Raw genomic sequence first — 25,628 nt, forward strand, 5'->3', positions numbered from 1 at the left:
TGTAGGGGTGAGGGTCACTTTCAGCAGGGAGGGTGCCCCCCCCTCCCCAAACTGGTTCCATCAATCACCTACCAGCCTCTATCCCACCCCCCCCCCCCCCCCATGTACTGCTGTATACTGGCTACCTTTCCTGTTCCCCCTTAGTCCTGCCTCGACCCAAAACGGCAACTTTTGCCTCCACAGATGCTGCTTGACCTGCCGAGTTCTTCCAGCGTAGGTTTTGAATAAAAGAAAGTTATCCTTCCCTTTACTCTCTTGAGTGGGTTGTGAGAAATCCAAAACCAACTCCCCTCAGAAACAAACTCGAGCTGTTATGATGCTGGGAGTGAACTCTCAAAACGTGCACCTACTCCAGTACATGCCAATGTGCATGTGCATGTATTTATATCTGTGCCTGGTGCAGTTATCGTACCATGACCTTGTCCAGTTGGTTCAATAGCAGAATCGCAGTGTTGACCTGAGGAGCAGCTGGAGGCTGCTGACAGCTATCAGAGCTGAAATATTGAACTGTGGCTGAGTTTTTGTCACCACTAATCACATCACAAGCTCTTCCATCACTTTCTCTGCAAGATGGTCGTTGCCCACATTTAATGAACATTATCCTGCGATATTAAAAATCGCATGGTGGAACCAATGTAGTTGTAAAATTCAGGGGAGGTGGCTGGTTTTTACTGTCTTTATGTGGTGGGGTACCTAGTTTGCTCTGTATAGACCTGGGGACGGTGTAGAGTGTGGGTTTTCCTACATTTGCAATGGTAGATCTTGGATTGCTGCATTATTACAGAAATCCTGCTTCTTTAATGCTCCTCAAACTTGAAGTCACATTTGTCACCTGCCCTAATGTGCCCTCGTGTGGCTTGTGTAAAAGTTTGTTTGATGTCATTCCTGAGATGCACCTTGGGCAACTAACTATGTTAGAATCACTGTAAAAATGCAAGTTAGAACATAGAACACTACAGCACAGCACAGGCCCTTCGGCCCAATGTTGTGCCGACATTTTATCCTGCTCTAAGATGTATGTAACCCTTCCCTCCCACATAGCCCTCCATTTCTCTATCATCCATGTGCCTATCTAAGAGTCTCTTAAATGTCCCTAATGTATCTGCCCCCACAACCTTTGCTGGCAGCACATTCCACACACCTACCACCCTGTGTAAAAAACCTACCCCTGACATCCCCCTATACCTTCCTCCAATCACCTTAAAATTATGTCCCCTCGTGTTAGCCATTGTTACCCTGGGGAAAAGTCTGACTGTCCACTTGATCGATGTCTCTTATTATCATGTACACCTCTATCAAGTCACCTCTCATTCTCCTTCTCTCCAAAGAGAAAGCCCTAGCTCACTCAACCTATCCTCATAGGACATGCTCTCCAATCCAGGCAGCATCCTGGTAAATCTTCACTGCATCCTCTCTAAAGCTTCCACATCCTTCCTATAATGAGGTAACCAGAACTGAACCCAATACTCCAAGTGTGGTCTGACCAGAGTTCTATAGAGCTGCAACATCACCTCGCGGCTCTTGAACTCAATACCCCGACTAATGAAGGCCAACACTCCATACGCCGTCTTAACAACGCTATTGATTTGCGTCCCCAAGATCCCTCTTTTCCTCCACGCTGCTAAGAGTCCTGCCATTAACCTGGTATTCTGCCTTTCAAATTTGATCTCCCAAAGTGTGTCACTTCACACTTATCCAGGTTGAACTTCATCTGCCACTTCTCAGCCCAGCTCTGTATTCTCTCAATATCCTGTTGTAATCTACAGCAACCTTCTACACTATCCACAACAGCACCAACTTTTGTATCATCAGCAAACTTACTAACCCACCCTTCCACATCCTCATCCAAGTCATTTATAACAATCACAAAGGGTCCCAGAACAGATCCCTGCGGAACACCACTGGTCACCGACCTCCAGGCAGAATACGCTCCACCGTCTTCTATGGGCTAGCCAATTCTGAATCCACACAGCCAAGTTTCCCTGGATCCCATGCCTCCTGACTTTCTGAATAAGCCTTCCATGAGGAACCTTATCAAACACCTTACTAAAATCCATGTACACCACATCCACTGCTCTACCTTCATTAATGTGCTTTGTCACATCCTCAAAGAATTCAGTTAGGCTGGTGAGGCACGACCTGCCCCTCACAAAGCCATGCTGACTGTCCCTAATCTGCCTGTTTCTCTAAATGCCTATAAATCCTGTCTTAGGATCTTCTCCAGTAATTTGCCCACCACTGAAGTAAGACTCACTGGTCTGTAATTCCCGGGGTTATCTCTACTTCCTTTCTTAAAAGGAAGAACATTTGTCACCCTCCAATCATCCGGCACTACTTCTGTGGCCAGTGAGGATGCAAAGATTGTCGCCAAAGGCACAGCAATCTCTTCCCTAGCTTCCCGTAATAATCTTGGATATATCCCATCCGGCCCCGGTGACTTATCTATCCTAATGTTTATCAATATTTCCAGCACGTTGACATGCCCTAGCATATCAGTCTGTCGTATGCCATCCTCACAAATGTCAAGGTCTCTTTCTCTGGTGAATACCAAAGCAAAGTATTCATTAAGGACCTTCCCTACCTCTTTTACACCTGATCGGTCCTACCCTCACTCTAGTCATCCTCTTATTCTTCACATACGTGTAGAACACCTTGGGGTTTTCCTTGATCCTACTCACCAAGGACTTCTCATGTCCCCTTCTAGCTCTCTTAAGTCCATTCTTCAGCTCCCTCCTGGCTACCTTGTAACTCTCTAGAGCCCTGTCTGATCCATGCTTTTTAAACCTCAGGTAAGCTTCTTTCTTCCTCTTGGCAAGATATTCTACTTCTCTTGTCAACCATGGTTCCTTCATTCTACCATCCTTACCCTGCCTCAATGGGACAAACTTATCCAGAGCCCATGCAAGTATTTCTTAAACAACACCATGCACCTCTCCAAAAACATCTGTTCCCAATTTACAATCCCAGGTTCCTTCCTAATAGCCTCATAATTCCCCCCCCCCCCCCAGGTAAATACTTTCCCATATCATCTGCTCCTATCCCTCTCCAAGGCTATGGTAAAGGTCAAGGAGTTATGGTCAGTATCTCCAAAGTGCTCTCCCACCAAAAGATCTGAAACCTGATCAGGCTCATTGCCCAGTACCAGGTCCAGAATGGCCTCTCCTCTAGTCAGCCTGTCCACGTACAGTGTCAGGAATCATTCCTGTACACACCGAACAAACTCCATCCTATCTATCCCCTTTGCACTAAGGAGGTGCCAATCAATATTAGGGAAGTTGAAATCACCCATGACAACAACCCTGTTATTTTTGCACCTCTCCAAAATCTGCCACCCGAACTGCTCCTCAGCACCTTTGCTGCTATTGGGGGTGTGTGTAGGATACTCCCAATAGAGTAATCGTTCCCTTTCTGTTACGGACTCAGTGAAAGTCCCTTTAAGATAGAGAGAGTGTGTGTATGTGTGTGTGGGGCGTGCTTACGTCAATAGAAGATAAAGGACGAAATGACGTTGTTGAAGAAGTCAGAAGAAGAAGGAGAGAGAGAGAGAAGGGAGAGAGACACCAGCCTGCTTGTTTTCTCTATCGATGGATGAGAAACAATAACTGTGTTTGCCACTGAAATCCATGTATGGAAGTTGGAAGTAATCCGGTGGAGTTCACTTTGTTGCTGACCTGTAGAAGGAAACAGGTATTTGTGTGTGGACGACCACGGTTCGGATGCTTTTCGGGGTGAGGAAGTCACTACCGAGTAAACACTGAAGTGTCGTTTGGGTTCCATCGTGGAACATTTGGATTTCGTATGTACTCTCTCTATGTTTTTCTACATCTACATCTTATCTTCAGACAACGGTGGTTGTTGAAGAAGCCCTTGCTCATGTTTCACCTTATGGCTTGCGGAACTGAACTTTAAGAACCATTCAGGAACTGGGAGTTTTGGGCTTTGTCTGTTGAGGATGTGTGTGTGTGGAAACCAGCGTTTCTTTTGTTGCTGGTTTGTGACAAAATTAATTCGATCACTCTTTATCCCAGTTTTCAATCCAATGAACCTGGATAATCCTAAACTTGCACTCCAAATGCAAATTGCTTCAACTGGCAAATTCCTCCTAATCCAAAATGACTACCATTAATGCACATGATTTTCATTTTGCTGTCTAACATTTGCTAGCATAGTCCAGTTAGTAATATTTCTGTTTCTGGCTTCCACCCACACTGACTCAGTGGACGATGCCTCCAGGACATCCTCCTTTCCTACAGCTGTGACACTGTCCCTGATCAGCAAAGCCACTCCTCCACCTCTTTTACCTCTGTCCCTGTCCCTTTTGAAATATTTAAACCCCAGAATATCCAGCAGCCATTCCTGCCCTTGCGACAGCCAAGTCTTTCTAATGGCACCACGTCATAGTTCCATGTACTTACCCATGCTCTAAGTTCATCACCCTTGTTCCCGATACTTCTCTCATTAAAGTAGACACGCTTCAGCCCATCCAACTGACTGCAATTTTGCCCTTTCAACTGCCTATCCTTCCTCAGTCTTTCTACACTCTGCATCTACTTGTACAGTAAATGAACCAAGCTCTGACCTTTCACTCTGGTTCCCATCCCCCTGCCAAACTATTTTAAACCCTCCCCAACAGTTCTAGCAGACCTGCCCACGAGAATATTGGTCCCCCTCCAGTCCAGGTGTAACCTGTCCCTTTTGTACAGGTCGTATCTTCCCCAGAAGAGATCCCAATGATCAATAAATCTGAAACCCTGCCCCTTGCACCAATTTTTCAGTCACACATTCATCTGCCAAATCATTCCTATTCTTACCCTCACTGGCACATGGCACAGGCAGCAATCCAGAGATTACTACCCTGAGGTCCTGCTTTTCAGCTTCCTACCTAACTCCCTATATTGCCTCTTCATGACCTCATCTCTTTTCCTACCCATATCATTGGTACTAATATGCATCGCGACCTCTGGCTGTTCACCCTCCCCCTTCAGAATGCTGTGGACCTGATCTGAGATGTCCATGACCCTGGGACCAGGGAGGCAACATACCATCAGTGAGCCTCTTTCACATCCACAGAGTCTCCTGTCTGCCCACCCCTTACTATGGAATCCCCTATCACTACCACCCTCCTCTTCTCCCCCCTTCCCTTCTGCACCACACGACCAGGCTCAGTGCCTGGTCACTGCAGCTTTCCCTTGGTAGGCTATCCCCCCCAACAATATCCAAAGCGGTATACCTGTTATTGAGGGGAACGGCCACAGGGGTACTCTGCACTATCCACCTATTCTCTGTCCTTCTCCTGACAGTCACCTAGCTACCTACCTTCTGCAGCCTCAGAGTGACTGCCTCCCTGTAGCTCTTGTCTATGTTCTCCTCAGTATCCTGTAGGAGACGAAGGTCAACCAGCTGCAGCTCCAGTTCCGTAACACAGTCTGTAAGGAGCTGCAGCTGGATGCACCTCATGCACATGTAATTATCAGGGAGACTGGATGTTTCCCAGAACTCCCACATCTCACAAGCTCAGCACACCTCTGACCCTGGAGCCATTCTCACTACTCTGCACTACAGGGAACACAAAATCAAAGACAGAAAGAATGGAACTTACCAGAGTCTTACCTTCACCTCTTCTCACCAAAGCCTCAGCTCCCCACTCCAAGGCTGGGCTACTCACACAATGGCAGTTCCCAAAATGGCCATTCCACTTATACTTGCCTTACCTTTATTTGCTGCTGTTGATCCAATCAGCAGGTAACAATTTGCAAATGTGCTTCGTTTAGACTCTTGCAAGGTGAAACTCACCAACTCAGGCACAGAGACTCACCTCTTTTCAAGTGTCCTGCTCAAAATCTTGCTCCAACTCCTGACTCTTCAAGTGAAGTTGTTGTCACATAGACTGTGACCGCTGCTTGCATTGCTAATTTACAGTAGTTAAACTGCAGGAACTGCTGGCATTGTTGGCTTGAAGTATTTAGACCACGGGTAATTCTAGTGTTACTAATTTGCAATCGACTCTGAGCACTGGTAGTATTGCTAGTTTGCTGCAGTTAGACTGTAGGGACTGCTGGCATTGCTAGCTTGCAATTGTTCAAGTGATGGGGAGATTGAGCATACTGTATAATCGCAAGTATTGCTAGTTTGGAGCATTTAGACTCCTGCAGACTAGCTATACCAGTAGTGTTCATAGTCTGACTGCTGCAAACTATCAATACCAGTATTGCTCATGGTCTAACCACTACAAACACATACAAAAGCCTGAGAGCACGCCTCAAGGACAGTTTCTGTCCCGCTGTTAGAAGATAATTGAACAGTTCCCTAGTATGATAAAATGGACTCTTGACCTCATAATCTACCTCGTTATGACTTTGCACCTTATTGTCTACCTGAACTGCACTTTCTCTGTAACTGTTACACTTTATTCTGCATTTTGTTATTGTTTTACCTTGTAAACCTCGATGCACTGTGTAATTAATTGATCTGTATGAATGGTATGCAAGACAAGTTTTTCACTGTACCTCGGTACATGTGACAATAATAAACCAATACCAATTCCATCTTAATACCCATCTAAGTTTGTCCCATTTGCCCGCATTTGACCCTCATCCCTCTAAACCTTTTACTATCCATGTACCTGCCCAAATGTCTTTTAAATGTTGTAGTTGTACCGAAATGTTGTTATTGTACCTGCCTCAACCACTTCCTCTGGCAGCTCGTTCCGTATACGCACCACCCTCTGTGTGAAATTAGTGATCATTATCATTGGTAAAAGGTCTATAGGGGAGATGAGGTATTGCTTTACACAGCAGCATGTAATGATATGGAATACTCCGCCTGAAAGGTTGGCGGAAGAAGATCTAATGGAAGATCCGGAAGAGAATTAAACAGATCCCTATAGCAAAAAGAATTTTGGGGATGGAGATCACACACATGCCATGTCTCAATGGTTTGCTGTCCCAGGTTTTATCCTGTGCTTGTTGATCTGCTGGCTGGTGGAACCATTTCACCTCCTGTGTCAGCTGATCTCTAGCTATGCAGGTCTAGGAACAGGAGGAGACCCACTCCCTACCCTGAGCCCCCTGCTCCATTCCATTCGATCACAAGTGTCTTCACAGCAATTTTGTAAAATTGTGTGTAATTTATGTTTAATTTATGTTTTTCTTGTGAATGCTGCTTATATGATGCTATGTGCCTGTGATGCTGCTGCAAGTAAGTTTTTCATTGCACCTGTGCACACATGTGCATATTACAATAAACTCAACTTTGACTTTTCTATCCACTTTGATTCCATCACTCTTAATACCATTGCCTAACAAAGAAAAACCTATCACAAAACCAGCAGGACTTAACTTTGAACTCAACAATTACAGATTTCCAATTTAAATCAAAACTGACCAGTTCTGAAGAAAGGACATCAATCTGAAACATTGACTCTCTTCAGATGCTGCCTGTTCTTCCAGCATTTCCCGTTTTTATTTCAGATTTCCATTATCGGCAGTGCTTTGTTTCTTCAGCGTGTGTATCTCACAGTTTCATAAATTCTGCTTTTATTTTCTTTCCCTTTTCTCTTTCATCGCCTGTTAACGTCTCCTCCAGACAGATCGACTGCGAGTAACAAGCCTTTACCACCCTCTCTCAACTGCTATGTCCATTTGTGTCTCCATCCTATCAGAAACATTCTCCCCACCCCTCACCTTTCTTTGCTACTTAAATTGTATTTGGGTTATAACTTCTCACATTTCTGATGAAAGGTCTTGGGCCTGAAATGTTAACAGAATGATGACAGGCAGAAATGGGCAGTTCTGATATGGACAGAAAGAAGGAGCGAGTTAGCTAAAGTTGTAGAACTGGATATTGAGTCCAGAAGGCTGCAACGTGCCCAGCCAGAAGGTGAGGTGTCGTTCCTTAAGCTCGCATTAGGCCTCGTTGTAACAGGAGGCAGCAGACAGAAAGGTCAGAGTGGGAGTGGAGCAGTGAACTAAAGTGGCAGGGAGCTGGGAGCTCAGGGTCACTTGGGTGGACTGAATGCAGTTGCTTTGCAAAACGATCACCTAGTGTGTATTTGGTTACTCCAATGTAGAGGAGACCACATTCTGAACAACAAATGCAGTACTCTAGGTTGGAAGAAGTGCAAGTGAATCGCTGCTTCACCCAGAAAGACTGGGTCCCTGTACGGTGGGAAGGGAAGAGGTGTTACATCTCCTGCGGTTGCGTAGGAAGTTGAGTCAACCTCCTCTGAATTACTTCCAATGCATTAGCATCACTCCTTAAATAAGGAGACCAATACTTAACAGTAGTCCAGACATGGACTATGGACCAATGGACCAATCCCTGCTTCCATATTCCATTTCCCAAGAATATACAGCGACATTCTGTAAACCTTTCTAATTAGTCGCTGTAGCAGCATACTTGCCTTTTATGAATCATCACAGACTCCTTTGCATCTCAGAGTTCTGCACATTTAGACAAATGTTTCTGTTTTATTTTGCCTCCCAGGGTAGACAGTTACACATATGCCCACTGCACTCCATTTGCCAGATCTTTGCTCGCTCACTTTATTCATCGAAATTACTATGTCGCCTCCTGACATTCTCTTCATAATTTACTACCTGTCCTTGTGCCATCAGCAAATTTAGCAGCTGCCCCTTTGGTGCCTCCATCCATGTCATTTGTAGAAATTGTAAGAAGTTGAGGCTTCAGCAGTAATCGCTGCAATACGCCACTTGTTATGTCTTGCCAACCAGAAAAAGACCCATTTATACCTACTCTTGTTTCCTGTTGGCCAGCCAATCTCCTCTCCATGCCACTATGTTATCTTCTACACCACGAGCTTCTATTTTCCACATTAACCTTTCACGCAGTTCCTAATTAAATATAAGTACAGTACCTATTCCCCTTTATGCACAGCTCATGTTACTTCTTCAAAGCAGTAAAAGATTGGTCAAATATGATTTCTGTTTCACAAATCCGTGTTGAGTTTGCCTAAAAATTTTTCATGCGACCTATTGTAGTGTCTTGTTCTTCTCCCAACAATAAGTTGTGTAACTAATACAGTAAAACTCCGATAATCAGCTATCCAACTACTTAGAAATCCCGATGGTTTGGCTTCTGGTTCACGAGGTAATGTTTGCCGTGTTCCCTATACACTCACCAGTGTCCTGGTTCCCACACTCCCATTCAGCTCACAGTGTTCTTTTCTGATTCACCGGGGCCCCAGTTCCTGCACTCCCTTCCACTCCCTTGGTTCCCAGTTTCCAAGCTCATGTTCAACTCACTGGACTCCAGTTCTTGTATCCTTTCCCACTCTCTGTGGCCCCAGTTCCAGCACTCCTTTCCAAATCATCGGGGCCGCGTGTCCCACGCACCCTTCTGCCTCACTGGGACCCTGGTTCCCATGCTCCCTTCCACCCACTAAGGTTCCTGCACTCCTTTCCCAGTCAATGGGGCCCTGTTTCCCACACTGTCTTCAAAGTGACCAGGGTCCCATTTCCTGTGCTCCCTTTAAACCTACTGGGCTCACTGGGAAATTTATTATAATTGGTGTAACATCTCTAAAAAGAAAGTGATTTAAAAATATGTTGTGAAGTAAGTAGGAATGACTTCCAAATGTCCAGAAATTCTGTTTGTTGAGCAGCACCAAGGCCCCAAGAGTGCAGGAGTATCAGAGTATTACTGTATAACATTTATTCCCCCATATCATTACTTGCACATCCAACACCATCTTTTTAAGATGAAAGTCATGGACTTGTACAGCACAGAAACAGGCCCTTCGGCCCACCGTGTCTATGTCGACCATCATGCCTATCTGTACTAGTCCCACTTGCCTGCATTAGTTCCATATCCCTCTATGCTCAGTTCATTCAAGTATCTGTTCAGATGCCTCTTAAATGTTGTTACTGTTCCTGCCTTCACCACCTCTGCTGGCAGCTCATTCCAGACACCAATTACTCTTTTGTGTGCAAAATTTACCCCTCTGATCCCCCTTAAATCTCCTCCCTCTTACCTTAAACCTATGCCCTATAGTTTTGGATATTCCTATCATGGGAAATCTACACCGATTATCTTCCTTATCTATGCCTCTCATAATTTTATATACCTCTGTTAGGTCACCTGTCAGCCTCTTTTTCCCCAGGGAAAATAGACACAGTCTATACAGTCTCTCCTGATAACTCAAGCCCTCCAGTCCAGGCAACATCCTTGTGGATCTTTTCTGCACCCTCTCTAGCTTAATCACATTTTTCCTGTAGTGTGGTGATTGAATAGCACACAGTATTCTGAATGTGGCCTAACCAATGATTTGTACAACTGTAACATGACGTCCTAACTCTTATCCTCAGTGCCTCAGCTGATAAAGGCAAGCATGCCATCTGTCTTCCTCACCACTTGTCCCATTTTCATGGAGCTATGTACTTGTACCCCAAGGTCTTTCCGTTCAACAACACTCCCCAGGGCCCTACCATTTACTCTGCAAGTCTTGCCCTGGTTTAACATGCATCACTTAAATGCATCACTTTAAACTTGTATGAGTTAAATTCCATCAGCCATTCCCTTGCCTACTTTCCCAGTTGATCTAAATCCTGTTGTAACCTAAGACAACCTTCTTCACTGTCCACCACACCACCAATTTTGGTGTCATCTGGAAACTTACTCATCATTCCACCTACATTCTCATCCAAATCATTAATGTACAGTATATAACAAACAACAGAGGATCCAGCAGTGATCCCTATGGCACACCACTGCTCACAGGTCTGAAAAACAACCCTCCACTACCACCCTTTGACTCCTACCATCAAGCTAATTTAGTATCCAATTTGTGAACTTCCCCTGGATCCCATGTGATCGAACCTTCCGGACCAGCCTACCGTGCAGGACCTTATCAAAGGCCTTGCTAAAATCTGTGCAGACCAACATCTACCACCCTGCCCTCATCTATCCTCTTTGTCACCTCTTCAAAAACTCACTCAAATTCATGAGATATAGAACATAGAACACTACAGCACAGTACAGGCCCTTCGGCCCACAACGTTGTGTCAACATTTTATCCTGCTCTAAGATCTATCTAACCCTTCCCTCCCACATAGCCCCCTATTTTTCTATCATTCATGTGTCTATCTAAGAGTCTCTTAAATGTCCCTAATGTATCTATCCCCACAACCTCTGCAGGCAGTGAGTTCCACACACCCACCACTCTCTGTGTAAAAAAAAAACTTACCCCTGACATCTCCCTTATACCTTCCTCCAATCACCTTAAAATTATGCCCCCTTGTGTTAGCCATTATCGCCCTGGGAAAAAATCTCTGGCTGTCCACTCGATCTATGCCTCTTATCATCTTCTCACACACAAAGCCATGCTGACTTTCCCTAATCAATCCTTGCCTTTCCAAATGTAAATAATCCTGTCCCTCAGAATCCCTTCCAATGACTTTCCCACCTTTGATGTAAGGCTCGCTGGTCTGCAGTTCCCTGCCTATCTCTTCTGCCCTTAAATAAAGGTACAACATTACTTATCCTCCACTCTTCTTGTCCCTCAACCTGTAGTTTACGAAGGAACAAAAACCTTCGCCAAGGCCCCAGCAATCTCCTCTCTTACTTCCCATGTAGACAGTGTTTAATCCAACAAGCCTACATATTCATATTTCACAAAGAAAACCATGTCTTTAATCCCCAGTGAATCCCCAGAAGGCTGCAACGTGCCCAGATGGAAGATGAGGTGCTGTTTCTCAGGTTTGCAGTGGGCCTCATTTGAACAGTGCAGAAGGCCACAGATGGAAAGGTCACAGTGGGATTAAGAGTTAAAATGGCAGGCAGACAAAAGTTCAGGGTCACTCCTGTGGGTTGAACGAAACAATCACCCATTGTGTGCTTGGTTTCTCCAACACAGAGGAGGCCACATTGTGAACATGGAATGCAGTGCACTGGATTGGAAGAAGTACTAGTGAATCTCTACTTCACCTCCGTGCTGTGTCAGTAAGGTTGGTGGGATGAGTAGTGCACAGGTACCAAACAGCTTCTCTTTATCACCATCCCTGGTGATATATATATATATATATATTGAGTTCTAGTCGTGTTAGGTGTATGCTGTGATAAAATATTGGTGTTTGTGTTCCATTCCGGTCCAGCTCAGTACTCCATCCAGGCCAGGATCATTTGCTTAGTATGTGTCCTCCGTTTCCAGTCAAGAACAGTGTCCGTGCAGTGTAGAGGGTATTTTTTAAGTGCTTTGCAATTGCCCTCGAGACAGGTAATGGAGAATGTTATATTGGGCTTAGGTTGGTCTCAGATTTCTTGTGGTCAGGTTGGGTTTTAACTTTACACTCAAGCAGACCTCTAGCTAGAAGCTCCTTGGTGAAGCTGAGCTCTTACAGTGATCTCCAGAACTATCATTCTCTGTGCCAGACAGCAGTCCCTGGGGCATGTTGAACATCAGCCCCTGGGCAGGCTAGACCCCAGCATCATTTGTAATTGTGGGCGATTTGATTTACTGCAGAATTTTCTTTACAAATTGCTTTGCGAGACCTTAATTAACCTTGCGGCAGTTGGAACTTGCATTCCCTGCAGTCTCCAGCGCCCAGAAACGTGAAGATATACCGTCCAGATCCAGCCTACAGGACAGGCCTGCTTGGTAACCGGGACTCTTCGAGCTTGAACAAAAATTCTCATCATCTCTTCCTCGTAGTGGGAATAAATCGTTACAAATAAAGATAGCAGCCAATATAACTTCAACCCCCTCCCCCCCACCTTCCTGACAAATGCAGCGAGCCTGATTTTCACAGCTTCCCTCCATGATTGAGGTCACGTCTCATTGAATTGCAGAGTGTGACTCGGGGAAATATTCACCGCTCTTGGTCTTTAATCCCTGTCACTGATCTTAACTCTTCACATGCTCACTGAGCTCTTCAACCTTTGATCAAGGTTCCCTGGGGGCACACGGCAGTGAGTGTGATGCAAATACTGACCTAAAACAGAAGTCCCTTCCCAACTCCTTGCTTCACACTCAGTCCCCCAGACCCAGAGGTACAAATATCAATCCATTCCAGGACTCCCTGAAAATATTGGTGCATATCCAGGAGCCTCCTGTTAACCCTGATATACAGCAGGGGGGCCCTGCAATTGCCGACACACAGCCTGGGGACCCTCTGTAAGTGTTGATGAATTCCCATTGCACTCTGCAGACACTGATATCCCTCTTGGGGACCCTTTGTAAATACCAACACAGTCCCTGGGAACCTCTGTAAACACTGACACGATCTCAGGGACTTTCTGTATCACTGACTGACATACAGCCCAGGACGTTCCATTTATACCAAGGGGTTCCCGTGACACTCTGTAAACACTGATACCCTCATGGGGACCTTTTGTAAATACAACCAATCCCTAGGACCCTGCGTAAACACTGATAGACGACATGGGGAGCCTTTGTAAACACTTGCAGAGGTAGGGAGGGAGGCATTCATACAAAATTTGGCATTGTGTTCGGCACAGACATTGTGGGCTGAAGGACCAGTTCCTGTACTGTTGTATGTTCTATGTTAAGAGCAAAATACTACAGATACTGGATACCTAAAATAAAAATGGAAGATGCCAGAAACACTCAACAGTTCAGGCAGCATCTGTGGAGAGAGAAGTGGAGTTCATGTTTCCATTCTGGTGAAAAGTCTACAGCGTGAAGCTGTAACTCTGTTTCATTCCTGATGGAATTTGGAATGAGTAGGGCAGAGTTTCAGAATGTGGTGTCAGGCGAGGAGCAATTTCTCCTCACAGAATCAGGTTTATTTTCACTGACTTATAAGTTGTGAAATTTGTTGTTTTGTGGCAGCAGCACAGTGCAAAGACATAAAATTACTATAAATTACAAAATAAATAAAGAGTGCAAAAAAAGAAATAACAAGGTAGTGTTCATGGGTTCATGGACGGTACAGAAATCTGATGGCAGAGGGGAAGAAGCTGTTCCTAAATCATTGAGTGTGGGTCTTCAGGGTCCTGTACCTCCTGCCTGATGGTAGTAATGAGAAGAAGGCATGGAAGATGATCCTTTGGAATTCTCTTCCACAGTGAGCTGTGGTAGATGAGTCATTGAATGTATTGATGGCCAAGATGACAATCAAAGGTTCTGGGGAACAGGGAAGAAAGTGGAACTGAAGCCAGGACCAGGACCTTATTGCTTGGCAGAGCAGTTCAAGGCCATTTGGCTAGTCCTGCTTCTACTTCTTATGTGCTAATGATTTCCACAGATGGTGCTATATCTGGTGAGCACTGCTGGTATTTTCTGTATTTATTTTCTATTAATTGCACCGACTCTCCTGGGGTTTTTCTGTAAATACTGGCACATTCCCTGGGATCCCCTGGAAATGCTAATGCAGACCTGGAGGATTTCCTAATATCCAGGACTTGGAATCCTGGGTGCATTCGTGGCATCCTGCCTCACACAGTAAGCATTGGGAACAAAAACAGCCTGGAACTCCAGGCCTTTTAACTTATAATGGGATGGAAGCAGGCTATTTGGCCCCAGAGGAGCAATCCCATTAAGTTCAAGTTCATTGCCATAGGTTTGCATCCCCAGGGTATAAATGCCATGAAAATTAGCTTTTTGCAGTAGCAGCACAGTGCATTACAAACATGACAAACATAACTTATATAAACTTAAATTAACATAAATTATACATAACTTACACAACAAAATAAACATTTTGATATTAGTGAGATGGACAAAAAAGAAATATAGTTCGAGGTAGCATTAGGGTTTTTCAGGTCGGTTCAAGAACCTGACGGCAGTGGGGAAGAAGCTGTTGTTGAACCTTGAGGTGTGGATCTTCAGGCTTCTGTACCTCCTGCTGGATGGCAGCATCGAGAAGAGGGCATGGCCTGGATGGTGGGGTCCCTCACGATGGATGTTCTCTTTCTGAGACATCGCCTCTTGTAGATTAGTCCCATTCCCCCTCTCATTTCCCTGTACCCTTGCAGCTTATTCTTTCTCAGGCATGGCCATCATCTCCCCTTTGATTCTTTTTACCATTGACCTACACCAAGGGGTAAGTTACAGTCTCCAGTTAACCCACCAGCACGTCCTTGGGATGTGTGCGTAAACACACAGGATCACAGAGACAGTATTAAAACTCCAGGCAGACAGCAGCCGAGGTCAGGATTGAACCAGAGTCCCTGGAATTGTGGGGTGGCAGCACCAACAGGGGCAACTGGAGTGGGAGACCCTCTGCAGAGCTGTTGCCCAATTAAGTGGGGGCTCTGCGCGACTTTCTATCAAGCAGGAAAGATTCCTAGTTGAGACAGCAGTGGGTGAATCCAAGTGTATGTTCAGTTAGTGAGTGATGTGCTGCAGCCAACTAAAACCATCTAAGCAGCAGTAAAGAGTCCCTACTCGATGGACTGATACTTCATCTCAATTCAGTGTGCAGCAGAGATAAGCTAACCAAGCCACAATAGGCGCTGGGTCAGGCACCTGCCCATTGCACTGGAATAATCACATGATATCAGTATAATGGGATCTGGTGGAGCAGCAGAATCCTAATAGCAGAGCCGGAGAGCCAAGCTGCTCAGGCTGTCTGGCCCAGAGCTTTCCTACAAGGCAGCACGTGAGAGCCCAATGTTCATTTTAGCCAGAGTTAAACGTTTAGTATCAGTGAGAGCTTCTGCTTGTCTGAAATGATGCTGTCTCTCACCCTCCACACCCGTCTCACCACCTCTTGAAGGCTGTAATTTCTGCTGCTTGTCAGCACCCAATCCTCTGTAGGTTAGTCAGTCTGTGGTTCTGAGGCTGCATAGAGAACAGACTGGCGATGGACTGCAGAATTGGGAAATGGTTTATTATTGCCACATGTACTGAGATACAGTGAAAAGAATTGTTTTGCATGCTACCCATATGGATCATTCCAAGACATAAGTACATCAAGGTAGTACAAAGGGAAAAGCAATAACAGAATGCAGAATATAGTGTTACTGAGTAAGTGCAGTGCCGGTAGACAAATAAGGTGCAAGGGTCATGATGAGGTAGGTTGAGAGATCAAGAGTCCATCTTTATCAGATAAGAGGCCCATTCAAGAGTCTTATAACAGCAGGATAGAGGCTGTCCTTGAGCCTGGTGGTGTGTGTTCTTAAGCTTTTGTATCTTCTGCCCAATGGAGGGGGGGGGGGGGTGGAGAAGAGAGAATTTCCATTCCCAAAATTCTTCACAGTTTCATGATCACTGCGACTGATGCTGGCTTTTAATTCCAGATTTATTTAATTCACTGAGTTTCTGTTCCTTAGTTGTTGATTTGAGCTCATGTCCCTGGAACATTAGTCCAGGTCTCTGGAACTTTAGTCCAGAAACACCTTCACGCTGCAGTCAGGGAGAGGTGGTGAAGCTTTGCCCTGTACTGGCCCTGGGTTTTGATTTGCTGACTTGGAACAAGTCACGTCCTGTTGGTTGTTGGTTAAAGAAAAAGTTAGATTGATCACAGTTCTGCAACTTTGTCTCGGTCACTGAGAAAAAGCAGTGTTATGTATGGTCCAGTGTGATTCAGAATCGGAACAACTGTTTGCCGTGGTCCAGAACTCTTGAGGTTGCTCCGATGCAAGGTGCCACAGCGATGCAGCAGGTAGTGCAGCTGCCTCATGGTTCCAGTGACCTGGGTTCCATTCTGATTTCGGGTGCTATCATTGTAGAGTTTGCTCATTCTCCCTGTGACCGGGTGGGTTTCCTCCAGGTGCCCTCCTTTCCTCCCACATCCCATAGACATGCTGGTTGGTAGGTTAATTGACCACTGCAAGTTGCCTTCCATGTGGATGGGTGTTAGGAAAATCAGTGTGTTGTTAATGGGCATATGAGAGAGAACAGGTTACAGAGGAATGGGATTGATGGGATTGCTCTGAGAGCTGGCATGGACATGATGGGTTGAATGGCCTCTGATTTGTTTTCTGTAAGGAAAGTATAAAAATTCTCCCACCAACACTCGCTAATTAATCAAACAACCAGCACGTCTTACGGATGTGGGAGGAAACCCAAGTACCCAGAGGAAACCCATGCAGTCACAGGGAGAGCATGCAAACTCCACACAGGCAGCTCCAAAGGTCAGAATCAAGCCGGGGTTATTGGGGCAATGAGCCACCTGCACTACCTGCAGCACAGCTCTGCTGTCCTCTAACTCTGTCCCTCCTCTAAACGAGACACTTTGATGGATGCTCTGCCTTGATCCATTCTCCCCTAATCAATGCTGTTCTCCTTATCCCACCAAAGTCCATAATTTTCCATTGGTGTTACAGTGGTTGGCACAAGCCTGTTGTGTGTAGTCATCATTACACTCTTGCACTTGCACTAAATATTTAGGTGCAGTGTCACCTGCACCACCCACAAGCATTATGAGCCTTGTCTGCACTCATCCAAAACCCAGTTAAACAGTAGGGATCAAATGGAAAACCTTTTAAGATAAGATCTGTAAGATAACTTTATTAGTCACATGTGCATTGAAACACACAGTGAATTGCATCTTTTTGCGTAGAGTGTTCTGGGGGCAGCCCGCAAGTGTTGCCACGCTTCCGGTGCCAACATAGCATTCCCACAACTTCCTAACCCGTATTTCTTTGGAATGTGGGAGGAAACAGGAGCACTTGGAGGAAACCCACGCACCTCCCGCACTGGCTGACTGCATTCTGTGTGATTCTCCTCATCTCCAGGAGGGCATTGAACATGCACCCGGCGGTTGAGGGGCTGTGGTATTGGCCCCTAGGCTTCTGATTGGGCACTTCAGGAAAGCAAAACATTGGAGAACAGACTGGTGGAATTCACAGTTTTGTGGGGAGGGAGTATGGCCAACAGACTGAATTTCTATTTTGAAAGATAAATACGGTGACGAACAAGTAAAGACCCTTTGCTTCATCCAACCTGACCAACACAATTGTCATTGCTAGTGCATCAGGCACAGGCACCCTCTTCCCCGCCCAGAAACATTGATCTCCTGGGAAACATGAGGAAACAGATAAAAAAAGCAGGCTAATTTGTATTTAAAATGAAAAGGTTAATTGTGCCAGATATTACCTTGTGTCTTTGAAATGCTAATGTAGTTGGATCTTCAGAATCATCTCAGGCATTTATAACAACTTCTGTTATGGTGAAGAGTTAAGAGCAAATGAGTCAACGGGCAGCCAAGAGACTGTCGTTCACGCTTTATGTACTTAAGTGCTCAAAATTATTAATATCCTGATTGCTTGACATTGAGAAAAAAATCCATTTGTTCTTCAAACGAGATTGCCTTACAAATGAAAGAAAGTTGAGACTTTTATCTAGACAGCAGTCGCAGGATTTTTTTGCATTCATACTATCTACTTAAATGAGGTCCAGGCAACAAGCCTAGAAGGCATTTAGTAGGGGTCTTCACCCATAATAATTCAGTCCCATAAAGCAATCAGAAAGTTCTCGAAAAGAACTGCTGAAGTCACAGGAATTTCTATTGTTTGAAGCATTTTACACATTGTTTAGTATTTCTCTGCATTTCTGATTCTGCATAATTATTTATCTTTTACATAAATATAACTATTATTTTAGCCCATATGTCCCATTCCTGAAGTGTTCTCTTCAATGTGCATAGACTTTATTTTGGAGAAGGTGGTGGGTTGATTTTATAATTTGTAATAAAACTGTCATGAAAGTAGCAAATATTTCATTCATGTAGCATGGACATGTTACCATTTCTCGGAGATATGGAGGTTTTTTTGAGATTGACTCCACACTACGAACATTGGTGTGGCTCAGCTCCTTAGGTGTGACCAGTATGAAATAGCTTAATGCCTCTTCAATCACAATTTTATTGGAGACTGTACTATCTTCTTCCACCAACTTCAGTGGTGTATAGAGCACTATTGGCCATAACTATCAAGCTAGTTATGGTTAATAGTTAAAAGGGAGCAAGGAACTATCCTACTGTGCTGGCAACATTTTCTCCCTTTAACACAAACCAACTAAGGTGAAATCAGATGGCGGGTCATTGATGTTCTCTGTCCGGTTACAACAAGCAGTGGCTGGAAGGCTGTACGTTGAGCTTTGACAGCCAGTTGCTGACATCTGGATCAGCTTCGTGAGTTTCTTTGGTCCTGTCACCATGTGCAAGTTCAAGGCAGGAGTTTGCAAAGTTGCTCACCAGCTGAAAATTACAGCATAGATGATCTGGTGAGTGTGTGACATTCCATTTATTCAATGAATAGGCGTAAGTTTCAGTGTTTCTCACCACCGTCCAATATTTATGTCGAGGTAAAAGCCCAGAGACTCGACCAAATTTTGTTAGGCACTAATGCCACGGAGTAGACTTTTTGTGCCTTTGACCCTCAGTGTCCAGACTGCTGAAGGTTTGAGCGCAAGTGATTAGAAGGTCTCCTTGACTCTGGCAGCTGAATTCTGAACTTTCTTTGGCTAGTGTTGAAGCAAAATGGCTGCTCATTGCCAGCTCAACAAGCACTGGTTCGCAGGAAACTAACATGTTAAGAGCTTCAGGAGGTTTCAGTGGTTTGAAATGGTGCTGCCTGATTTACATTTAGTTCAGGGCCCTTGATGGCGAAGCTGCCATTCATTTCTCATATCCAGTTACCCTTCAGATGTGGAGACCACCTTCCTTCTTGAACCATAGTGATCCATACAGTGAATGTACTCCCATAGTGCAGACAGAGAGTTGCTGAAATCGACCTAGTGACCTGGCCTTCTGGGCCCTACATATATAATTGAGAAGATAGAGTGATTGGTCTTCGAGGTGCATACAATAAATCTGATTCTGATTCTGAGATCTATTTTTGGTGAAATATTGCCAGTGAGGTCATAGAGTCATACAGCACGGAAACAGGTCCTTCGGCCCCACTGGTCCATGCTGACCAAGATTCCCATCTAAACTAGTCCCATTTGCCTGTGCTTGGCCCATATCCCTTGAAACCTTTAAAGTTGTTGATGTACCTACCTCAATCACTTCCTCTGGCAGCTCATTCCACATACTGATCACCCTCTGGGTGATAACATTGCCCCTTAGGTTCCTATTAAATCTTTCCCCTCTCACCTTAAACCTATGCCCTCTAGTTTTGGATTCCCCAACCCTGGGAAAAAGACTGTGTGCATTCACCCTATCTATGCCCCTCATGATTTTATACACCTCTATAATATCACCCCACAACCCCTCATCCTCCTATATTCCAATGCATAAAGTCCCAACCTGCTCAACTTCTCTCCATAACTCAGTCCTTCAAGTCCTGGCAACATCCTTGTAGATCTCCTCTGCACTTTTTCCAGCTTAATGGCATCTTTCCTGTAGCAGGGTGACCAAAACTGAACACAATATTCCAATGCAGCCTCACCAATGTCTTGTACAATTGCAACATAACATTCCAACTTCTATACTCATTGCCCTGACTGAAGAAGATCAGCATGCCAAAAACCTTCTTCGCCACCCTGTCTACCTGCAATGCCACTTTCAGGGAACCATGTACTTGTACTCCTAGGTCCCTCTGTTCTACAACACTCCCCAGGGCCCTACCGTTCATTGTGAAAGTCCAACCCTGGTTTGTCTTCTCAAATTGCAACACTTCACACTTATCTGAATTAAACTCCATTTGCCATTCCTTGGCCCACTTACCCAGATGATCAAGATTCCTTTGTAATTCCTGAGAACCATCTTCAATGTCCACAACACCACCTAGTTTGGTGTCATCTGCAAACTTACTAACAATGCTTTGTGCATTCTCATCCAAATCATTGATCAACATTTGAACTTTTCCATTCTGCTGGAACCTTTGTTTAGATGAGACTAGCACACCACTCAGATTTCAGACTTGTAAAACTGCCTTTGTGTTCCTCTCCCTCCAAAGGTCCACCGTCGCTCTGCCGAGCACCTGCTAGATCTCTGCCGTGCCAACAGGGGCACCTTCATCAAAGTGGGCCAGCACCTGGGAGGCTTGGACTACCTGTTACCCGAGGAGTACACCAGCACTCTGAAGATTCTACACAGCCGAGCTCCGCAGAGCAGTCTGCAGGAGATCCAGCAAGTTATCGAGGAAGATCTCGGCAAAGAGGTAACAAGGGTACTTATGCTTCAATGTTCTGAGGCACTTATAATATTATTCTAATTGAGGAGAATGTGTGTAAATATATATATGTATAGTATAAATAAATTAACTCGTTATCTACAGGTCATGCAATCCTGTCCAATCAAATATATAATTTCTATATAAAATATGCACACATAATACGTATATCCGACTATCGTTAATCCTTGTGCCTAATTAAAACAGTTTTGAATATTCATTATAATTACTTACTAATATCAGGACTGGTATTGTTAATTTCAGTGCATTTATTTCAAATAGTTCTGAATATTTATCATAATTGTTTTTTAATGTCATGAGTGGGTTAAGTAATGTGATTGTGTTGTAGAATTGACCGTGAAGCTGCCTCTTGAGCACCATGTATTAAATTCATGGTGATAATTAGCTGTTGAGTCACTGGGAATAAGCAGCAGGGAAGGAGGGCACAACTTCCTCATCTTTACAGAGGCAGAGAGATAAGCAGCAGGATGGGCAGAAAATGAGGGACAAATGGAAGACAAGTAGGCAGTGCAAGTGACATATAGAGAGGGAGAAGAGGATAATAAAAGGAAGCAGGAAGAAATAATGTGGAGGGACAGAAGAAAGTGGAATTCACACAAAGGTTGGCCGGTACGCATGTGCATATGCACATGTGTACGTGGAGACTGAGACACACCTGGACACACAGAGTCACACAGACACATTCGCACATCGTCTCACACACACTCACACTCACATACACTCACACACACACAGATTCACACACACACACACACACACACACTCACACACACACACACAGAGTAGAGGGTGAATTATTTGCCACTGATGTATTCCGTAACTGTCGTAAAATGTCTGTTCTGCTCCAGCTGTGGGAAAGTCAATTGTGTCTGACATGTGAGCACAGGAAGCGAAACAGCAATCAGCCTCAGTTAACAGGGTCAGACAGGGACCCACAGGCCAACAAGATTGGCAGTTTGAGGGATATTCAAATACTGGATGTTTATGTTTGAGGTGTGTGTGCATGCATGTGTTCATGTATCCACTATTGGCAAATGTGTGTGTGCATGTGCATGATGCACTGTAACTGTATGTGTGTGTGTGAGAGAAAGAGAGAGACCCACTGTATCCATGTGTGTATATGTGAGTGAGTGTTAGAGAGAGACCCACTGTACCTGTGTGTGTGTGTGTGTGTGTGAGAGAGAGAGAGATCTACTGTATCTGTGTGTGAGAGAGAGATCCACTGTATGTGTGTGTGTGTGTGTGTGTGTGTGTGTGTGTGTGTGTGTGTGTGTGTATGTGAGAGAGAGAGATGCACTGTGTCTTTGCATGTGTAAATACAGTCATAGAGTTATATAGCAAAGAAACAGGTCCTTCAATCTACCAGGTCCATGCTGACCATTCAAGTGAGTATCTATCTACACAAATCCCATTTGCCAGCACTTGTCCATAGCCTTCTCTGCCGTGGCAATTCAAGTGCTTGTCTAAAGATTTCTTAATTATCACGAGAGTACCTACTTCCATTACCCACACAGGCAGTACATTCCAGATTCCAAACACCCTCTGGATGGAAAAGTTCTTCCTCAGATCCCCTCTAAACCTCTTCCACCTTACCTTAAACCTATTCCCTGTAGGTTTACGCACTTCTGCTATGTTTCTCACTATCCACCCTATCTATGGTATGTTTCTCATGATTTTGTACACCTCTGTCAGGTCCCCCTCCAGTCTCTCTCCTTAACTGAAATGCTCCATCCCAGGCAACATCCTGGTGAAACTCCTTTACACCCTCTTCATTGCAATCAGGTGCTTTCCGTAGTGCGGTGACCAGAATTGCACAAAGTACTCCAGCTGTGGCCTCACCAGAAGAATCTTACCATGACCTTCCTGGTCTTATATTCTGTGTTCCAACTAATGAATGCAAGCATTCCATATACCTTCTTCACCACCTTGTCTATCCATGCTGCCTCCTTCTGAGATCTTTGGTCTTGTACACTGAGGTCTTTCTGTTTCTCAATACTCCCTGGGGCCCTACTATTCATTATGTATGTTCTACTCTTATAAGTCCTCCCAATGTGCATCAGTTTGCATTTATCAAGATTAAATCCTATTAGCATTGCTCTGTCCATTTTACCAACTGCTCAGTACTATCCTGTAGCCAGCAATTATCCCCTTCACTATCAGCAACACTACTGATCTGCAAACGTGACTTGGAGCGAGGAGCGTGACTCTGGATGCGAGAAAGAGGTGAGTGTTGGGTCCCAGTTCTTTTTCAGGTGTTTTCAGACAATATAAGAGGCACAGTTGCAAATTGTAAGGTGATGATTGAATGGGAAATTAGCCTTTTGGCAACAACCAATAAAAGGAAGGTAGGGTCAAGTGGAGTGGCCATTGTAGGAGTGGACCAGTGTTAGAGTGGGGAGCTGAGGCTTTGGCTCAAGAGGCTAAGTTTCTGTCTCTCTCTGTGTCTGTCTGGTCTGTCTGTCTGTCTCTGGCTGAAGTAGTGACAATGGATCCAGGATCAGTGGTGTGTTCTTCCTGCCAGATGTAGGAGATCTGAAGTTTCCCTGATAGCTACATCTGTGGGAGGTGCATCCAGCTGCAGCTCCTTACAGACCATTTTAGGGAACTGGAGCTTCAACTGGATGACCTTCGGCTCCTATGGGACAATGTGGAGGTGATAAAAGCTACAGGGAGGTAGCCACACCTAAGTTGCAGGAGGCAGGTAGCTGGGTGACTGTCAGGAGAGGGGAAGGGAATAGGCAGGTTGTGCAGAGTACCCCTGTGGCTGTTCCCTTCAATAACAAGTATACTGCTTTGTATACTGTTGGGAGGGGGATGACCTACCAGGGGAAAGCCACAGCAGTCAGGTTGCTGGCACTGTGTCTGGCTCTGTGGCTCAGAAGGAGGGAGTAGAGGAGAGCAATAGTTAGGGGAGCAGACAAGAGATTCTGTGGAAGTGACAGAGACTCTGGATGATATGTTGCCTCCCAGGTGCCAGGATCAGGAATGTCTCAGATCAGGTCCACAGCATTCTGAAGGGGGAGGGTGAGCAGCCAGAAGTCGTGGTCCACATTGGTACCAACAATGTAGGTTGGAAAAAGGATGAAGTCCCGAAAAGTGAATATGGGGAACTAGGTAGGAAGCTGAAAAGCAGGACCTCAAGGGTAGTAATCTCTGGATTGCTGCCTGTGCCACGTGCCAGTGAGGGTAAGAATAGGTTGACCTGGCGGATGAATGTGTGGCTGAGGAATTGGTGCAGGGGGCAGGGTCTCAGATCTGTGGATCACTGGGATCTCTTCTGGGGAAGGTATGACCTGTACAAAAGGGACAGGTTACACCTGAACTGGAGGGGGACCAATATCCTTGTGGACAGGTTTGCTAGAGCTGTTAGGGAGGGTTTAAACTAGTTTGACAGGGGGATGGGAACCTGAGTGATAGGTCAGAGGATGGGGCAGTTGGTGTACAGGTTGATGCAGCATGTGATGCAACTGTGAGGAAGGACAGGTAGTTGAGAGGACAAAATTGCAGTCAGTTGGATGGGTTGAAGTGTGTCTATTTTAATGCAAGAAGTATCAGGAGCAAGGGTGATGAACTTAGAGCATGGATAAGTACATGGAACTATGATGTTGTGGCCATTACAGAGACTTGGCTGTCACAAATGCAGGAATGGCTGCTGGATGTTCTGGGGTTCAGATATTTCAAAAGGGACAGGGAGGGAGGTAAAAGAGGTGGGGAAGTGGCATTGCTAATCAGGGATAGTATCACAGCTGCAGAAAGGGAAGACATCCTGGAGGGATTGTCTACTGAGTCAGTGTGGGTGGAGGTCAGAAAAAGCAAGGAAGCAATCACTCTATTAGGAGTATTCCACAGACCCCCCCAACAGCAACAGAGACATGGAGGAACAGATTGGGAGGCAGATTTTGGAAAGGTGCAAAAAAAGGTTGTTGTCATGGGTGATTTCAACTTCCCTAATATTGATTGGCACCTCCTTAGTGCAAAAGGTTTGGATGGGGCAGAATTTGTTAAGTGTGTCCAGGAAGTACTCCTGACACAATATGTAGACAGGCCGACTAGAGGAGGGGCCATTCTGGATCTGGTACAAGGCAATGAACCTGGTCAGGTGTCAGATCCCTCTGTGGGTGAGCATCTTGGAGATCGTGACCACAACTCCTTGACCTTTACCATAGCCTTGGAGAGGGATAGGAGCAGATGGTATGGGAAAGTATTTAAATGGGGGGATGGGGAATTATGATGCTATTAGGCAGGAACTTGGGAGTGTAAATTGGGAGCAGATGTACACAAGGAAATGCACAATGGAAATGTGGAGATTGTTTCGAGATCACTTGCATGGGGTTCTGGATAGGTTTGTCCCATTGAGGCAGGAAAAGGATGGTAGGGTGAAGAAACCATGGTTGACAAGAGATGTGGAATATCTAGTGAAGAGGAAGAAAGAAGCTTACTTAAGGTTTGGGAAGAAAGAAGCTTGCTTAAGGTTTAGGAAGAAAGAAGCTTGCTTAAGGTTTAGGAAGCAAGCATCAGACAGGGCTCTAGAGAGATACAAGGTAGCCAGGAAGGACCTTAAGAATGGA

At 45.0% G+C, this 25,628-nt stretch overlaps 1 protein-coding gene across 2 annotated transcripts in view; it reads left to right on the top strand.

Annotated features, from left to right (window-relative positions):
- The window catches only part of adck1 (aarF domain containing kinase 1), a 567,777-nt gene that overhangs the window by 168,627 nt on the left and 373,522 nt on the right, over window positions 1-25,628 (top strand). For both annotated transcript variants that reach the window (XM_052017675.1, XM_052017684.1), the window contains exon 4: window positions 20,824-21,027. In XM_052017675.1, coding sequence (XP_051873635.1) covers window positions 20,824-21,027 — 204 coding nt within the window. The remainder of the gene's footprint in view (window positions 1-20,823; window positions 21,028-25,628) is intronic.

The sequence above is a fragment of the Pristis pectinata genome, chromosome 1, assembly GCF_009764475.1.
Source record: "Pristis pectinata isolate sPriPec2 chromosome 1, sPriPec2.1.pri, whole genome shotgun sequence".
NCBI lineage: Eukaryota > Metazoa > Chordata > Chondrichthyes > Rhinopristiformes > Pristidae > Pristis > Pristis pectinata.